The 15,413-nt window shown below is 44.7% G+C and overlaps 1 protein-coding gene across 1 annotated transcript in view; it reads right to left on the reverse strand.

Annotated features, from left to right (window-relative positions):
• Positions 1-5,700: 5,700 nt before the first annotated feature.
• Positions 5,701-15,413, reverse strand: part of LOC119167299 (uncharacterized) — a 43,252-nt gene continuing 33,539 nt past the window's right edge. The window contains exons 4-5 of the mRNA XM_037418759.2: positions 9,381-9,513; positions 5,701-6,094 (exon numbers count right to left, since the gene is read on the reverse strand). Of these exons, the coding sequence (XP_037274656.2) occupies positions 5,836-6,094; positions 9,381-9,513 (392 nt within the window). The 3' untranslated portion in view covers positions 5,701-5,835. The remainder of the gene's footprint in view (positions 6,095-9,380; positions 9,514-15,413) is intronic.

The raw sequence follows: 15,413 nt of genomic DNA on the forward strand, positions 1-15,413 counted from the left end.
TGTCTGTTCTGTTAAGAATGAATGGACCGAATGTGGCGTTTTCTTTTTCATAAACGAGCGAAAGGCGCTGTAACTGAAACAGGCAAAAACGCATTATTTGCTACTGACAGTAAGGTCCGGCCTTTTCAAGCAATTTCTATGCCAGTATGTCCTTCTCCCCAGAATGTCTCAAATATATATCATGCTAAAACTCTACACAGTCCAAAATACAGGCGTCACGTGCTGTTAGCATCAGTTTCACTGTAGTTCGTCTACGTAGCGCTACCCAGAACTATGCCATCCTCTCAAGCACAGAGGCTCCATTTCTGTTTACAACTTGTCGTGTTGGTAATGCTTATGTTTTGCATCGTTTTGGCATTGTTGCAAATCGCTAACAAATTGATTGATGAATTGATATGTGGGGTTTAACGTCCCAAAACTACCATATATGAGAAACGCCGTAGTGGAAGACTCCGGAAATTTCAACCACCTGGGGTTCTTTAGCGTGCCCCCAAATCTGAGCACACAGGCCTACAACATTTCCGCCTCTATCGGAAATGCAGCCGCCGCAGCCGGGGTTCAATCCCGCGAATACTGACCCGCGACCTGCGGGTCAGTATTCTAGTACCTTACATAGCCTCTAAATCCCCAAGGTGGGGAAATCGCTAACAGACATGTAGTTAGTGCACATGACAGTGTTACATAGAATATTACATCGTTGTGCACGTGTATAGCGTCATATCGTAACGTTTGGTTGAACAAAAGACTTACATCACTTTCATCGTCTTTCCGCATGCTTCGAATGCCATCTATGCTCTGTATGTGGGGCCTGCTATTTTTTTTTATTTTGCTGCAGCAATCGATGGTTCGATCTTGTGGAGAAACAATGCACTATAATTGCTCAACTACCTCTGCGAAGACACGTCACAGTTTCGGGCTATACCGATTTCATGACAGAGGAATCCCTCATGTTTTACCACGGAAGTGTTTTATGCCAAGCTACATCAAGACTTCCTTTAGGTATTTTCGCCATGGATACGACGTTGATAAACTGGATGCCGGTAAATAAATAAAAAACGTAAGTTCCTCCACAGGGAATCTACGACTCTCGGTCCTCGACAATTAGCACCGGGCGATGTACAAACTGAGCTATCAATACGTTTTCTTTTTGTTATGAGCAACCTAGACAGTTGCGCACCGCGCCACCAACGTGCCTTATATATCTCACACATTCTCTGGCGCATGGCGCTCTCTGTTAGAGAGACAGGATGGGGCGTTGTGGTGCCGCCGTTTGTGAGCGATAAATGGAAGCAACGCGGCGTGACACTTACTAGCTCTGGTAGCAAACGAATCGGCAACGACGATACTAAAACCTGGTCTCCGATATTCGCAATCTTGGAAGTCATGGTGATGGCGTGTCAGTACGAGAGAAGAACACTGTCCACGCTGGCATCGGGCAGGCGTCCTACACGCAGTGGATGCAGTTGCCACCTCCACGTTTTGTTTTGTGCTAGGGGGTGAGACGGTTCGTTGTCGGAGTCGCGCAGCTTCCAAGTGCGCTGACGGTGTGTCTCCGCTGCCGACTGCTTCCAGTGCGACGACACCGGCTAATAACACTACTTCAGTGCACACTACAACAAGCCACTGATGTCGAAAAGAGGCCGGTGGAACGTGTGCACGTCTGCGCCGCTCAAGCAACGAACTTCTTGATCCCGTGTCGCCAAAGCACAGTATGGAAGTGTATACCTGAGCACACAGCACAGGCGTTGAATACTGTATTACTCGCAAGCGCACATGTCATTTCTCTGCGGTACAAGCGACGCCTTGATGAACCTGACATTAAGTGCCGGTAATTATTAGCTACTTCTTGATAACATCGTTGGGGTACTCACGATTTCTTCTGTCCAGGTATATGTTAACAATACAACAACCAAAACAGTTCCATCATCAGCATTGGCGTTAGTCGTCGCGATGAAGATGCGCCACTTGGCATCAACGTGGGCCTTCGCCAGCGCTCCCTCACTACACAGCTCACAAACTTTCAAGTATAGTCCGTTTCGAGCATATGTGGGTGTCTTGCAGAGGCGTTGCACTCCTGAGTTCTCCAATAATAAAGGCGCAGGTACGCAGCAAAAAAGGCGCAGCTCATTATAAATTTAGGCTTCACTATGTTCTTTGTTTTTTGCACACCGTGACCTTAATGTTTCAAATTAGTGGCAGATTATGAACACGCGCAAAACCATGTTTCCCTCACCTTATCGAAGCTAGCTGCATGGTAGCTTTTTTGACTGTCGGCAGCGAACCTCGCTGTGCGGAGGATTGATATGTGGGGCTTAACCTCCCAAAACCACCATAAAGTATACATATATGAGAGACGCCGTAGTGGAGGCCTATGAAAATATCGACCCCCTGGGGTTCTTTAACGTGCACCCAAATTTGAGTACACGGGCCTACAACATTTCTGCCTCCATTGGAAATGCAGCCGCCGCAGCCGGGATTCAATCCCGCGACCTGCGGGTCAGCAGCCGAGTACCTTAGCCACTAGACCACTGCGGCGGGGGCACGCTGTGCAGTGGAGGAGTCGGCCATACGCACTTCTGAATTTTCACTCCCTCTGCAGGATTGGTGCCTTAGCGTATCATACTATAATATCTAGAGACAAATAAGCGCTAGTGTCTATGAGGGCTACTACAGCCGCGATGCTATACTATACCATCGGAATGACAGGAAAGTACAGACTTCGGATCTGGTTCGCATTGAGAACGTTCCTGAGATTAACCATGCTCGTTTGCCGAGTGTAAAAGAAATGGATGTCAAAGTACTTTGAAAGTAAGCTTGCTTCATTATTTGTGAGTTGGAAGAAAAACTTGGACAATTTTAATCACCATGCAGGTTATGCAGCGCTTTGCATTTTTGTTTCGAGTTTAGAATCATAGTACCATAAATTGATTTTTACCGCACTTTTTTTTCGGAAGTATGGACTGTCTCTTTATAGAAACAACAGTACTGTACTAGGGGGCACATCCTTAAAGCATCCTTTTACGCGGTGGCAGGTTCGTCTGTCCAAGTGGCTTGCCCCCAACGCGCATACCGTTTTCTCATGAACACAAGCGAGAGGGGCTTGAAGATGCGTCTTCTCAGTTTCGCCGCTGTATTGGCTATGCATGCTAATAAAAAAACCTGGTGTATCCATGTGGTATGCAAATTGGTATATCACATGAAATATTATTATTATCACGTTTCTTTGGTGCTTGTTGCTCTCCTTTCATTCAAACTTATGTATCGAAGTGTTGTATCATTTTTACGATGATGAACGTGGACTGGCGGTGCTAAAAAGTTTCCAGGACACGCTGCCATGGAAATACATGCGATAGTGGCCTGATAAGTTCTGACCAGGCAGCCTCACACCTTTTCCTTCCTAATAGGCCTATTTTTATTTTTGTATATAACTGTCGCTGTGCTGCTTTCAGTCGTTGCAATGGGGTGGTGGGCGCGTCAGGAAGGCAGAAGGCAGCTTCTATTGGCTGCTCCTGTGTCTTTTTGGCGAAAGGGACAAAAAATAAAGTGAGTCGTATAATGGAAAGTGAGACATGCCTTCAGAAAAATAGTTCAGTGTTCATTACACATTGAAATATAACGTCTATTTGTGTTTGTTAGATATTGTACGCGTAGACGTTTACATACGGACGATGACACTTGATGACACTTCTCCATCACGATAAGAAATTACATAGGAAATGAAGATTTTGCCCTGTGTGCACCGGAGCATCGCGCAAATTGCACGCGAAGCATTGGTGTTCCCAGACCAAGGAAGCGGAACCGAATGGGTTTTAAATAAATAGTTCTGTCAGCTCACGGTTCACTGCAGTGAAGGGTGCAAAATTTACGGAGTCAGTGATCATCCTGCGGACTGTCATGGGATGCAGAAACGTGTTGGCGAGCCGCTTCCGGCCGATGGGTCACTTTGACGAAGGTATGATTGTTTCGCTTCTAGGGACGTATGACAGCTAGTGGGGTCGCGATGCACCCAACTTCGAAGAGGCGAGAGGCGGAGTTTTCAGCTTGAGCTGTGAACGTGTGACGGCCTCCCGCTTCTCTATGGCGTGTACCTCGCTGCACAAAACTCTCTCGCGCAGCATTCGCCCTTTGAACGCCGCTGTCTTCCGGTGGTGCTTGATGATTGCGGAGCTGTAATGATTGTCTCACGAAACGCGGTGTAGGGCTCAGTTGCTTCAGGTAAGCCTAAGCTTTCATCGGTGGTAGGTACTTCAGCGCATGTGAACTATGTCTCGTCAATTACTGCAGCCTCCGAAATAGACTCAGGGAAACTCTTGCTACACTTGCGCATCAGTAAGGCAAGCGCTCAACTCCCCTCTAGGACGAATTCTATTCAAACAATATCCAACTTCGCCGGTCCTCTGTGGTTCGGTTTAGCTCTATCCTCATTAATAAGAAATGTGCTCACCTCACTTAGCATTCCGGCTTTCATCGCTGGGTTTCATATGTTCAATGAACAGCTACAGCGACTGATCCAGCCATCGGTATTGGTCACGCTCAGTTATTCATTGGTTATTTAATACGGGTTATTTAGCAGGCTACATAGCAGGTTGTTTAGCGATAGTGTATAGCACTAGACTTTGAAAACTGTTCTTAATTTTGTAATTATATACCATTTAAACAACGTTCTGTCAAGGTGGTACAGAGGTTAAAGTGCGCGGCTGCCAGGGCTGTACATATCGAAGAAACATGTGTCTTAGATACTATCTTAAATACCCGTTGCGTATCTTGTAGCTGTATCATGACACATCTGGCGAGACGGTTGTCTGTATCTGCATCTTGGATACGTTAAATCATGTATCGCGCATCATTAGATAATAAATACTGCTATTGCAACACTACCTTCCGAAATAATTGTTGACTGAACTCCACTCTTAAAATGTGGTACTTGTATCACTAAGCTACCTGAATAAAACCTTTAGCAGAGATATAATTTAATATTTCTGCCAGAGTGCACGAGAGGACAGCCGAGGAAATGTGTGCATTCTTTTCTGTTTTTTTTTTCGTGAAACAATATGACAGCGCTCGAGCAAACTCGACTAAACAAGCGAGGAAAAGCAGACGTCTGTGCGCTTACCCAATTGTTTTTGTTTTCTCAATTTTTTTAACGTTTCCGTTGTATCAGTGCCACTTTACCACTTTACCACAGATTGTATCACACACAATATATGCTGCGAAGATTGCACAAATTGTTATGCCGTTCTCCTGCGTTGACCTTAATTACGAAATCTGAACCACGGGGTCGCTTTGCCTCACGTGGCTTTCTTGGATAAGCGATTTGAAGGTTCTTGTAGACCTATTTCTAACTTACATGCGATAAACTTATGCTAGAATAAGATAAGCTAGCACCACCCATACCGTTGCGAGTTCTAATAGAATAGGAGTTTATTTAAGGGATATCTTGGCGTTCCTTATCCGTTCCTCCCGGCGATTTTATACCAAAGAACTCTTGAAATCTTATTAGGATTGTTACCACTTGTTTTCTTAGTTCTCTTTGTATTGCATTCTATCGGCATCTAAGGCTATAAACAGTTTTTTTTTTAACATGAAAGTGTTTTGTGCCGAAGTCCATCAATATTTCAGTGGCATATTTCCCTCACAGAAATGACGTAAAAACATGTGCACGATTAGATGTCAACAAAAAAAAATGTTCCGTCAGTGTGATTTCGTCTCTGAGCATGACGTTTATTCTTTTTGACACTCGTATACGTATCGTGTACCATTTATGTGGGCAAAAAGTTCACTTTGCGCAGGTATAGGGAACTTCAAGGTGACGGTTGCTTACGTTGCAACAACCAGCTACTTTTTGTGGCCGACAGCAATGGCCACTTCCGCCAAAAGCTCAATTAAGTTCTCAATCTTGCGATCGTTGGCGCTCAGATCAGGCAGTTTGGGTAGTGCCTTGCAAGCTTGGGATCCTTCTTCGTAGTCGCCGCACAGTAGACTCAACGACTCTCTGAACACTCCAACCATCCAGTCGAGGGCGATGCGCTGTCCGCCGCTGCTTTCGCATGGTGTCAGCGGCTTCTTGGCACAACTCGTCAATTCTTGGAATGAGCTGCATGTGCATGCGCAAGAGAACCAGTAATGAATAGAGCAAGTTTCATGAGTGAGGTAATATACATGCAAACATACACTACATTACAATGTGTAGGCTCTTTCGGAGTTCGTCAAAAGGTTACCGGGAGAAAATTTTCAAAGAAGACCCACATCTGACACAATACACGCACAATACATGTGACGAGCGATAGCAGACGACGCTCGATGCGCGCCTTTGCGCGAGGAAAACAAAGTAGATTGGCGCCAAGCTCGCGGGCGCTCGAGGAACGTAAAATAAAAAAGAGGGGTCTGGCAGTGCCTTCCTGACCTTAAAAGAGTGTGGACGTCCTTCTTAGGGCGCCTCGGAACCCAGTACATCCGACGGCCACAACGGCACGTCACAATACAGTTATTACGCATTTCAAACATACTGGAAAACAAGGAAAGTTTCTTCGAAATTTTGTGTCTGAAAGTACAGAACATAAACATACTGTTAAACGTATCCGAGCATTTCCTTCTACTTAATGGGTATGTGAACAATGTTAAATGACGTGGGTGTAGGCGCATATCCTCGCACATGTAAGTTTATAAGCCTACCAAAATATATGTGAAACTATAATACTGATAATATCGGAAGTTTCGTGCAAAAACCATGACATGGTTAGGAGGCGTTCTGTACAGAATGGCTCGAGAAAATTGGACCAGGTGGTGTTTTTTAAGCTGCACTGACACCGAATGTGCACTGGCATCTAGCATTGCGTCTGCGTGCAAATGTGACCACCATAGCCGGGATCAAATTTGAGACATCCGGGTCAGCAGCCGAACATCATAGCCGCTAAGCATTGCTTCGGACTTTTTTTTATTTTTGAAGCACTTAGAACTAGGACGTGGATGCCTAAGGGTGTCTTCTGTTTGTTTATTTAGTGCTTTTTCCGAGCACGCCTCTTTTATATGCCATAAAAGGCAACTCCCAAGCTTAGTGTCAGGAAAAGAATAATAATGTGCCTGTGAGAAATTATTCTAGACTGCATCTAGCACAGGGTGAAAACTAGCGTATCTCAAAGAATTTCGGCCAACCTCGTCTAACCCAGCGCAAGCGGTCTTCGTACTCCTCCCATCTTTTTTTTTGTTTATTAAAAAACCCGGCACAACCACCACATATATAAAACCACCAAATTCAGTGTATTGATTTTTCTTTAGAACTAAAGTAGTTAAGAGATCACAAGGACCAGTTGTGACCACAACATGTGTAATATTGCGTTTCAGAACAGCAAAGAAACAACCTGGCGTCACGCAGTGCGAATTGCGTAACCAGTGCGTCATTGAGTGCTCCAACCCGTTAAAAAACGCCAGGCCTGCGCGGAAGGCGCAGCACAGTCACAGGGAAAGCTAGAAAAGTGGCCTTCCAGAACCTTTTTTAAAAACACATTAGGTAGCTGCTGCAAGCACACTTGCTTGATGCCCGCTATGGCAATAATAATAAAATTTGTAGGGTAGTATGTCTCCAACTGCTATGCTATTTTTCGTCATTCTTCTAAAAGCGTGGTAATCGCTAAACTATTCCGTGAAATTTCGTGCCATTTGTTTATGCAGTGGCTGACGACGATGAAGAGTTATGCCTAAAGTGTGTGTATGTGGCACAGTGTATGTGGCTGAACAAAAGCAAGCTTTTGTAACGGGTTTGAGCATTGGATGACTTAATCGTTACGCTATTCACATTGTGCGATGACTGCTTGTTCTTTCGCTGTTATAAAACGCTTTATAAGTCGTAATAACGCGATTGCTTTCCCGACATTAAGCCCGCCTTGGCAAGTTTGCCAACAAGTCCCAAGCACCGGCATGGCTGAGTAGTAGAATACCGGGCTGGCACCCAGCGGACCCGGGTTTGAGCCTCACTGTATCATTGGTGCAAGGTTATTTTTTTTAATTCGCCCGATGTGGTTACGGACACCGGCGGCGGCGGTGGCGGCGGCGAACAACTACAGCGCCGAGTCATGATGTCATAACAGCTTTCGCTGTAAAGGCGTAATTCTTCATCGTCCTCAGCCACAGCATCATCGAAGTACACAGTATGCCTTGCAAGTGTGTAATGGGCGTGATACTTACCCGCATAATGACGAAGTATGGCGTAGTGGACGCCGCTTCACTGCACGAAATTAATGATGATTTACGGCATTGTGAATATCATGCAATTGTGCTTTTTGTAGTTGCTCCCAGAAGGCTTGAAAAAAGGGGTTTCTAGGAAGGCCGCTCTTGCAGTTTTCGCTGTGACAGTGGTGCGCGTTCAGCGCAGGTCTGGCTGGTTTTCTTTTTTTTTTCGTGATGCACACATTAATCGGCAAAATGTGAGCACATCCGGTCTTTATGCTTATTGTGTCACCCGGAAGGTAATCAGACATTTAAGTTCGAAAATAATCAAAACGGAATTGATATATGAAGTTGTGAGCACATTGTAAACACAGCAGAACAAAGATCCTCGTTAGCTACTCTGTAACCTTTACTGGTGATTTTCCTGCCTAACTGATCATTGCTTAGATGTTCCGCAGAATTAGATTAGAAGGTTTCATAAAAGCGCACTTTTTTTTTCGTGGTCAGTAGAGCACACAAAAAGCAGATGAACGGGATGCCCATATTTGGGCCATTCCTCACCAAGGACACCAGCCATTTTAACGATCAGCTCAAACATACTTCAGCAACTGCGCTGTTTTTTTTTTCCTTAAAAACAGTGTAGCGCTAGAATACTTCTGAGAAAGAAATTTTTTGGTCACTTGAGATCCTTCAGAATTTCGCACATGTCGTGTGGGTCTTATTTGTCAGAAAATTTATTCGGACAGCATCATTTCTCGTTGTATTACGAAATGTGCTTTACATAAGTGATGGCCCTTGCGGAAGGCGTTTGGGGCTCAACAATTGTGTTGCAATTTTGATTTTTATACCTCCTCCCTCTAGAAATTTCCACACAAAGTACTATAGTTTCATTGCTTCCCTTGTGCTATTACACTATATATGAATATACTAGTCTTCCATACTTACTCTACGGGAAGCAAGCAAAAAATAAATGGAGGATGTGAGAGAGTGCGTTAAGCGCGAAATTTAATTGCTGGACAGATATACCAGAGCAGAAACGAGGGTGAGTGACAGGGTACGGATTTGTTGTCACCTCTGTGTTCTGTTCTCCACATCTTTGCCGGTCCTCCACTTTAAAAAAAATGTAATGTCTCGCAACTTTTGTGAAGGGGCCGCTGCGTATGGTTCGTTACAATTAGTACATCAACACCGTAACATCCATTGCATATTGTACTCACCAGCACGTGTAGAAGATTACTTCATTAGTGCGTGCCTTGAGTACAGCTCTCCGAACGCTTTCTCGGAAGGTCGTCCAGCATGAGTTCAGCTCTTTGCCGACAGAGTTTATGCAGCCGACGGCTTTCGCAAACGCTGTATAGAGAATAGATTATAACTGATAATGGTTATTCTGTAAAAATAACAATGAATAGTTCATTAGACTATATTTTTGTGCGTTTGTACATTTATCGGCCAGCTTTAATGGCAACAGTGCCATTCATGCAGGCGTGTGTCCTTGCAAAGCACAGTCATAAAGAATACAGATTCAACATAAGTTTTACACTGCCACAGTAGGAGTAAAAATTTCACCCGACACGGTATAAAGCGTTGCTTGTGACGAAGAACTGCAGCTGTGCGTGGTTGCGTGTGCATTATCAATGCCTCCACGAGACAATTCGCATGGACTCGCCTTCACTGCCTTCGACCTGTATTGGCGCGTTTGAGAAACATCGATTATTTACTGCAGTTGGAGTTTTGATTCTTGGCCCAGCAGTTGAGAATTTCAGGTTACGTTTCGTTCATAAGGAAATCGTTTATAATTCCACCCGACTGCACACCATCACCGACTTGACTAAACCAACACGTACTATATATTTGTGCACTTTTAGAGATATTTCTCACTTTAAACACTTCACTCGAAATTTAGCCGCCAAGAATCCACCGTTCCCGACGAAGCGGTTTCAAATAAACTCAGCCTTGCATAACCAACGCGCAAAATTGAGAGCAACACAATTTTTTCTTCTTTCTGTCTGACAGTGACCACCCATGGCACACAATCGACACAGTTCTTTAATACCAACCTGAAATACCTTAACATAGAGGTATTTCTGCCATTGCTCAAGAATGTCGCTATATACATCGAACGTGCCTCGACTTCAACTGAGCGAAAGCGCCGCAGGCACACTCGTGGTGACACCACTTTGGCGCCCACCATTCCTTTTAAAATTAAATTTATATAAGAAATCTCGGTGCCAATGCGCGGCGCTGGCTACTCCAATACTCTTGCACAACAGCCATCATCATATGTTACAAAACATACACAAGGCTTTACAAAGGCACAAAGTACAACTTTCACGAACTGGGTCTAAGTTGTTCAATACGAAATTCTGTACACGCAAGACAGTAGTTGAAAAAAAAAAAAAACAAGTGATCACGGATTCAGATGTTCATACAAAACTTCAAAGTTCACTAAAGTGTTGCCAAAGGTGACCACGTCTTTTCGGGGCGGTCTATTAAGTGCGGCCCTGTATCTGCAACAGTTTGGTTTTCACATAGAATTGTCTGCCAAAATCAAAACAGCAGAATATTGTAGCAATTTATGCCGGTTAGCAAAAACTTGAACACATTTTTTTTTCTAACTTAGTAATTTTTGTAGTATTTTTGATTCCACCAAGTATTGAACTACTGCAAGTGCAGCAGTGCATGCGCACTGGTTTCTCTTCGAAGCTATTGAAGTCTGAAAGTTCTCACAGCATCATCGAAGGAGAACGTCAACTGCGAGTCGTTTGTTGAGCCCGGGGCACCACGAAAAATTCCGCGCTGTTGTGACGTTTTAGGTCTACAGTTCCCCATAGCATATCACAATGTGATCGTATTGTGATCGTAGTTACGATCTGTGAGGTAGCAGGATCTCTGCCTGTTCATTGTTGTAGATAAATGAGGAGAACGGCAGCGGTAGTGTGTCAAAATTTTTGATGACGTTCCTCCTGGACTTCATCACAATCACGACACGTGCGTCGCGAACCGCGGCTGCGCTTAGAATCCCTAGCGTACTTCGATGGGCTGTCCCTAGGGCTGCTGAGGAAAGAGCACGTTAACTTCACTCAATGAAAGATAGTTTAATTATTCTCACAGTATCGGACGTTCTCTGAAAGTAAGATGGTAAGTCGGGCCAGTTGGTTAGGATTCATCGTGAACTTTCTTACAGCGCAACACCAGAAAAAATACAGGACAGGGAAGGAGTAGAACAGAAAGAAAAGACGGCGCTGACTCACAACTGTTGTTTATTGGAAAAAACGGGGTGAAAAATATTGGCAATATATATAGGTCCCGGCAGCCTACACCACGGGACCTATATATATTGCCAATATTTTTCACCCCGTTTTTTCCAATAAACAACAGTTGTGAGTCAGCGCCGTCTTTTCTTTCTGTTTTACTCCTTCCCTGTCCTGTATTTTTTCTGGTGTTGCGCTGTAAGAAAGTTCACGTTCTCTGAAACCCTGTGCCACGGAATGTCATGCTGCGGCAGCATGAATTCCTAGTGTCCCATGTGTTCAAGGACTTTGGTAAAAGTGTACAGTAGCGCTAAATATAACTCCTAAGGGAGGGCATTCATTCATCCAGTGCAGGAATGCAAGCGATAAAAAGTACTGTAGAACACGCTGTACAGGTTCTACTGCAATGTCTCTCTACTTGGCGCTAAATTCCTTGTCGTATTAATTATTCGAAGATATCTTTTTGTCATAAGATAAGAGTGTTAACAGCAAGAAGAGAAAGACAACGTCTACATATTACTTATTCTACAATATACATGCACCAAATGGAACTTCGCTCAATTCTACAACGATCATTTTGTGCGTGTGACGCTACACTTGTTTCTTAGCTGGGTTGCTGTGTCGCTAAGCACACTGACGCTTAGTTCAAACATAGAAATGATTTTTTTCCATAATGAATATGTCTTTTTGACACGGGGTTTTACGACATGAAGATGTCTCAATTCATGGTGGGATTGACCTGCTCAACTCCGTTTCGAATCTGAAGACGTGGCACAAAGCATTCGCTGGGGAAGAAAATGACAAATGTCCTTCATTATATTAGAGAGACTCCGCACAAATGATTTGTCTAGGGAAAAATAATTTAGATAAATAACAAGCAGCATCGTGTTAGCACCCTCCCCACGTTTTCGTGACGTGGAAGAGAGCTCAAAGATTCTGAGGTTATTGTGCTGGACACACATCATGCCGAAGGAGCTTGATGTGTCCTAGTTGGTGTAACAAATTCTACGCTGGGTAAAAACATGGGTGTCATAAGAAAACACATGCGCTTGCCTGTTGTGTTTTCTTCTGGAACTCGCGTTTTAACAGCAAATTTCTGGGATCATCAAAAAAAAAAACTGGGCGAGAACTCCACAGAAACCGGGAATGTACGAAGTATATCATCGTATATAGAATAGCCATGCATGGAATATATTAGCAAAGTGTTGAGAAAGGAAATCGAGGAGGATGAGGAAAGCAAAGAGGGGGCAAAGGAGAGGCCAAATCATTGCATAGCCTTGCACTGTGTAATTTAGCAAGGGTATGGCGCAGGCAAGTGGTGGTGGGCAGTATATTTATGACATAGTGGGAAGTAGGGCAAAACGATTGAAATGAATGAAGTGACAGGGTAAAGCATATCATAACTTTGCATAGTGCAGAATTTCAAGAAATTGGAAAAAAGCTTGCCATGCGGCTCCAAGGATCGCAGGAGAGTGAGCTCATGAGAGAAACTTGAGTGCGAAAAATGGGAAAAAATGGATGGAGAGGGTAAAGCCTTGCATTGCCTTGTGTAGTGTGCCAGATAAATAAATGGGAAATGTTAAAAGTGTTGAGCATCACAGAATATTGGAGGGCGGAGGCTAAGACATTTTATGCAAAATAATAAAAACAAAAACGCCGACCAAGGTGAAATACACACAACTTAAAAAGACGTTTCGGCTCCCCACACGGGAGCCTTGTTCACAGTGACCGCAAATGGCGTAGTGCGCTCTTCTTATGCATGTTTAATCACGCGTTGCAGACATCGCGCGTACACAGGGGGTAGTGTCCAATTATTTCTGTTCAACGTATGCGCAGTTGTTTGCATGGCCAGAGATTCCATGTACAATCGTGGTAACAACTTTCTTTCCGTGGCAATGATGCAGGCTTTATCCCAGTCTATAGCGTGTCCAGTAGACGCAACATGTTCTGCGAGGGCATTAGATGCTACTTTCTTGTTCTTGACGTCATTAAATTGTTCCCAGAGCCTTCTTTTGTAATTGGCCGTTTCGCCAATGTATCCGTATTCACAGTCTTTGCAAGGAATTTTATACACCACGCCGGGCAAATCATGTCTGTCCAACTTATCTTTGACATTTGTAAGACGGCCTCGGAGCTTTCGTGTCAGAACGTGAGCCACTTGGACGTCGTAGCCGCGCAATACCCGAGCGACGGTCTCGCTGAAGCCTGGGACGTAAGGCACCGATGGGCGTCTTTTTGTAGCAATGGTGTGTGACTGAGCCGCCCGCTGCAGTTGTCGCTGCACCGAGTTCATGAAGGAAAGTGGGTATTCGCAAGTAGCCAGCTCCCGTCGAATGGGCTCAACATCTTCTACTGCGTCTTCTTCCTTAGAACAAATTTTCCAAGTGCGCTTTACGAGTGTAGACACAACAGAACGTTTATGGCAGGATCAGTGCACAGAATTGAAGCTTGGAAAACGACTGCTGTGTGTTTCTTTTCTGTACACGCTGAAAGTCAGGCGCCTACCGTCTCGTTTCGCGAGGACGTCAAGAAATGGAAGGCATCCATTTGATTCTTCTTCCGCGATAAACTGTTTCGCGGATTCCACAGAATTTAGCTGTTCCAAGAATACTGGCAGGGCATCCCGTTGCAAAACACAGAAACAATCATCCACTTATCGAAGGAAAGTCTTGGGCGGGGCAGCAAATGAAGTGAGAGCCCAGTTTTCAACAGCCTCTATGATATGGTTTGCGATAGTGACGGACACAGAAGATCCCATTGCAGTGCCATGCACCTGCTTGTAGTATTCGCTCCTGAATATAAAGTAGGCGTTCTCCAAGCAGAACTTACGCAACCGTAACAGATCAGGAACATCGATGGGCGTTCTGTCATACAATGATGGGTCTGACTCAAGGGCTGTCTTGGACACGTCGATTGCCAGACCAACAGGTACACTTGTAAAAAGCGACCGTACATCAAAAGATGCTAGAACATCATTGTCATCTAGTACCATGTCACGTACCTTATCAATGATATTACTGGAATTCCTTAAGTGCGTTTCACTTTTTCCAACGAGCGGCGAGAGGGTTCTGTGTAGGTAAGTCGAAAGCTTGTTCAGAGGCGACCTTGTAAAATCGACAATCCGGCGGATTGGGACACCTGTCTTGTGAATCTTAGGCAGTCCATACATAGCTGGCGCTGATCCATTGTTACAAAGAAGAGAGTAATATAAAGACTTCTGTGTAGGCGGCACGAAGCGAAAGACGTCTGCTAGCAGCTTTAGGAGGTTTTGAAGTTTTGCTGTCGGGTCGCTATGTAGTGGAAGGTACGTGCTGGCATCCTCGAGAAAGGGCGTTAAATCTTGTTCACGTAGTCATTCGTGTCGAGCAAGACAGTAGCGTTGCGCTTGTCCGCAAGAAGTATTACAATGTCTTTATTAGTAGTGACTTCACCGCGTGAAGTTCTGCTCAGGTCAGAGGGGAAGGCTGCATATGACGAAGTGAAGAGAGCACAGACACAGCACGCGTACGGGCTTCGTCTATACGAGAAAGTTCTACGAGGCTCACAGTTTTCTCGACGGCGCAAATTATCTTCCCACGGTGTGTTTCAGGACTCGTATTGAAATTGAGTCCCAGACTTAGGACCGCAGTCTCAGCGACGTTTGGCTTGTAGGAAGAAAGGTTATGCACAGTGCATTTGCCTGGCGCACGCGCACCCTTCGCATGTCGCTGTTGTAAGCTAGCCAGCTTCTTTTCGTGCGATTGTTCACAACGAAGGCTCTGAAGCATGGCATTGCAATTCGCGTGTTGCTGTGTGCTCGCGAATTCGTCCGGGCACTCGAATTCAATGCGGCGCTGGGCAAAAAAGGCATCATTTTCTAAGGTTCGTATGCGGTTTTTCCAATCTAAAATTCTTGCTTGAAGTAGCTGTCGCTCTGCCTTCGAAACAACGCTGATGCCAAACTTTGTGGGTACAAGTCTGTTTAAAAGAAGAGAGCGAGGAATCATACCTTGAGCTTTG

This window comes from Rhipicephalus microplus, chromosome 6, assembly GCF_043290135.1.
Source record: "Rhipicephalus microplus isolate Deutch F79 chromosome 6, USDA_Rmic, whole genome shotgun sequence".
Classification (NCBI taxonomy): Eukaryota; Metazoa; Arthropoda; class Arachnida; order Ixodida; family Ixodidae; genus Rhipicephalus; species Rhipicephalus microplus.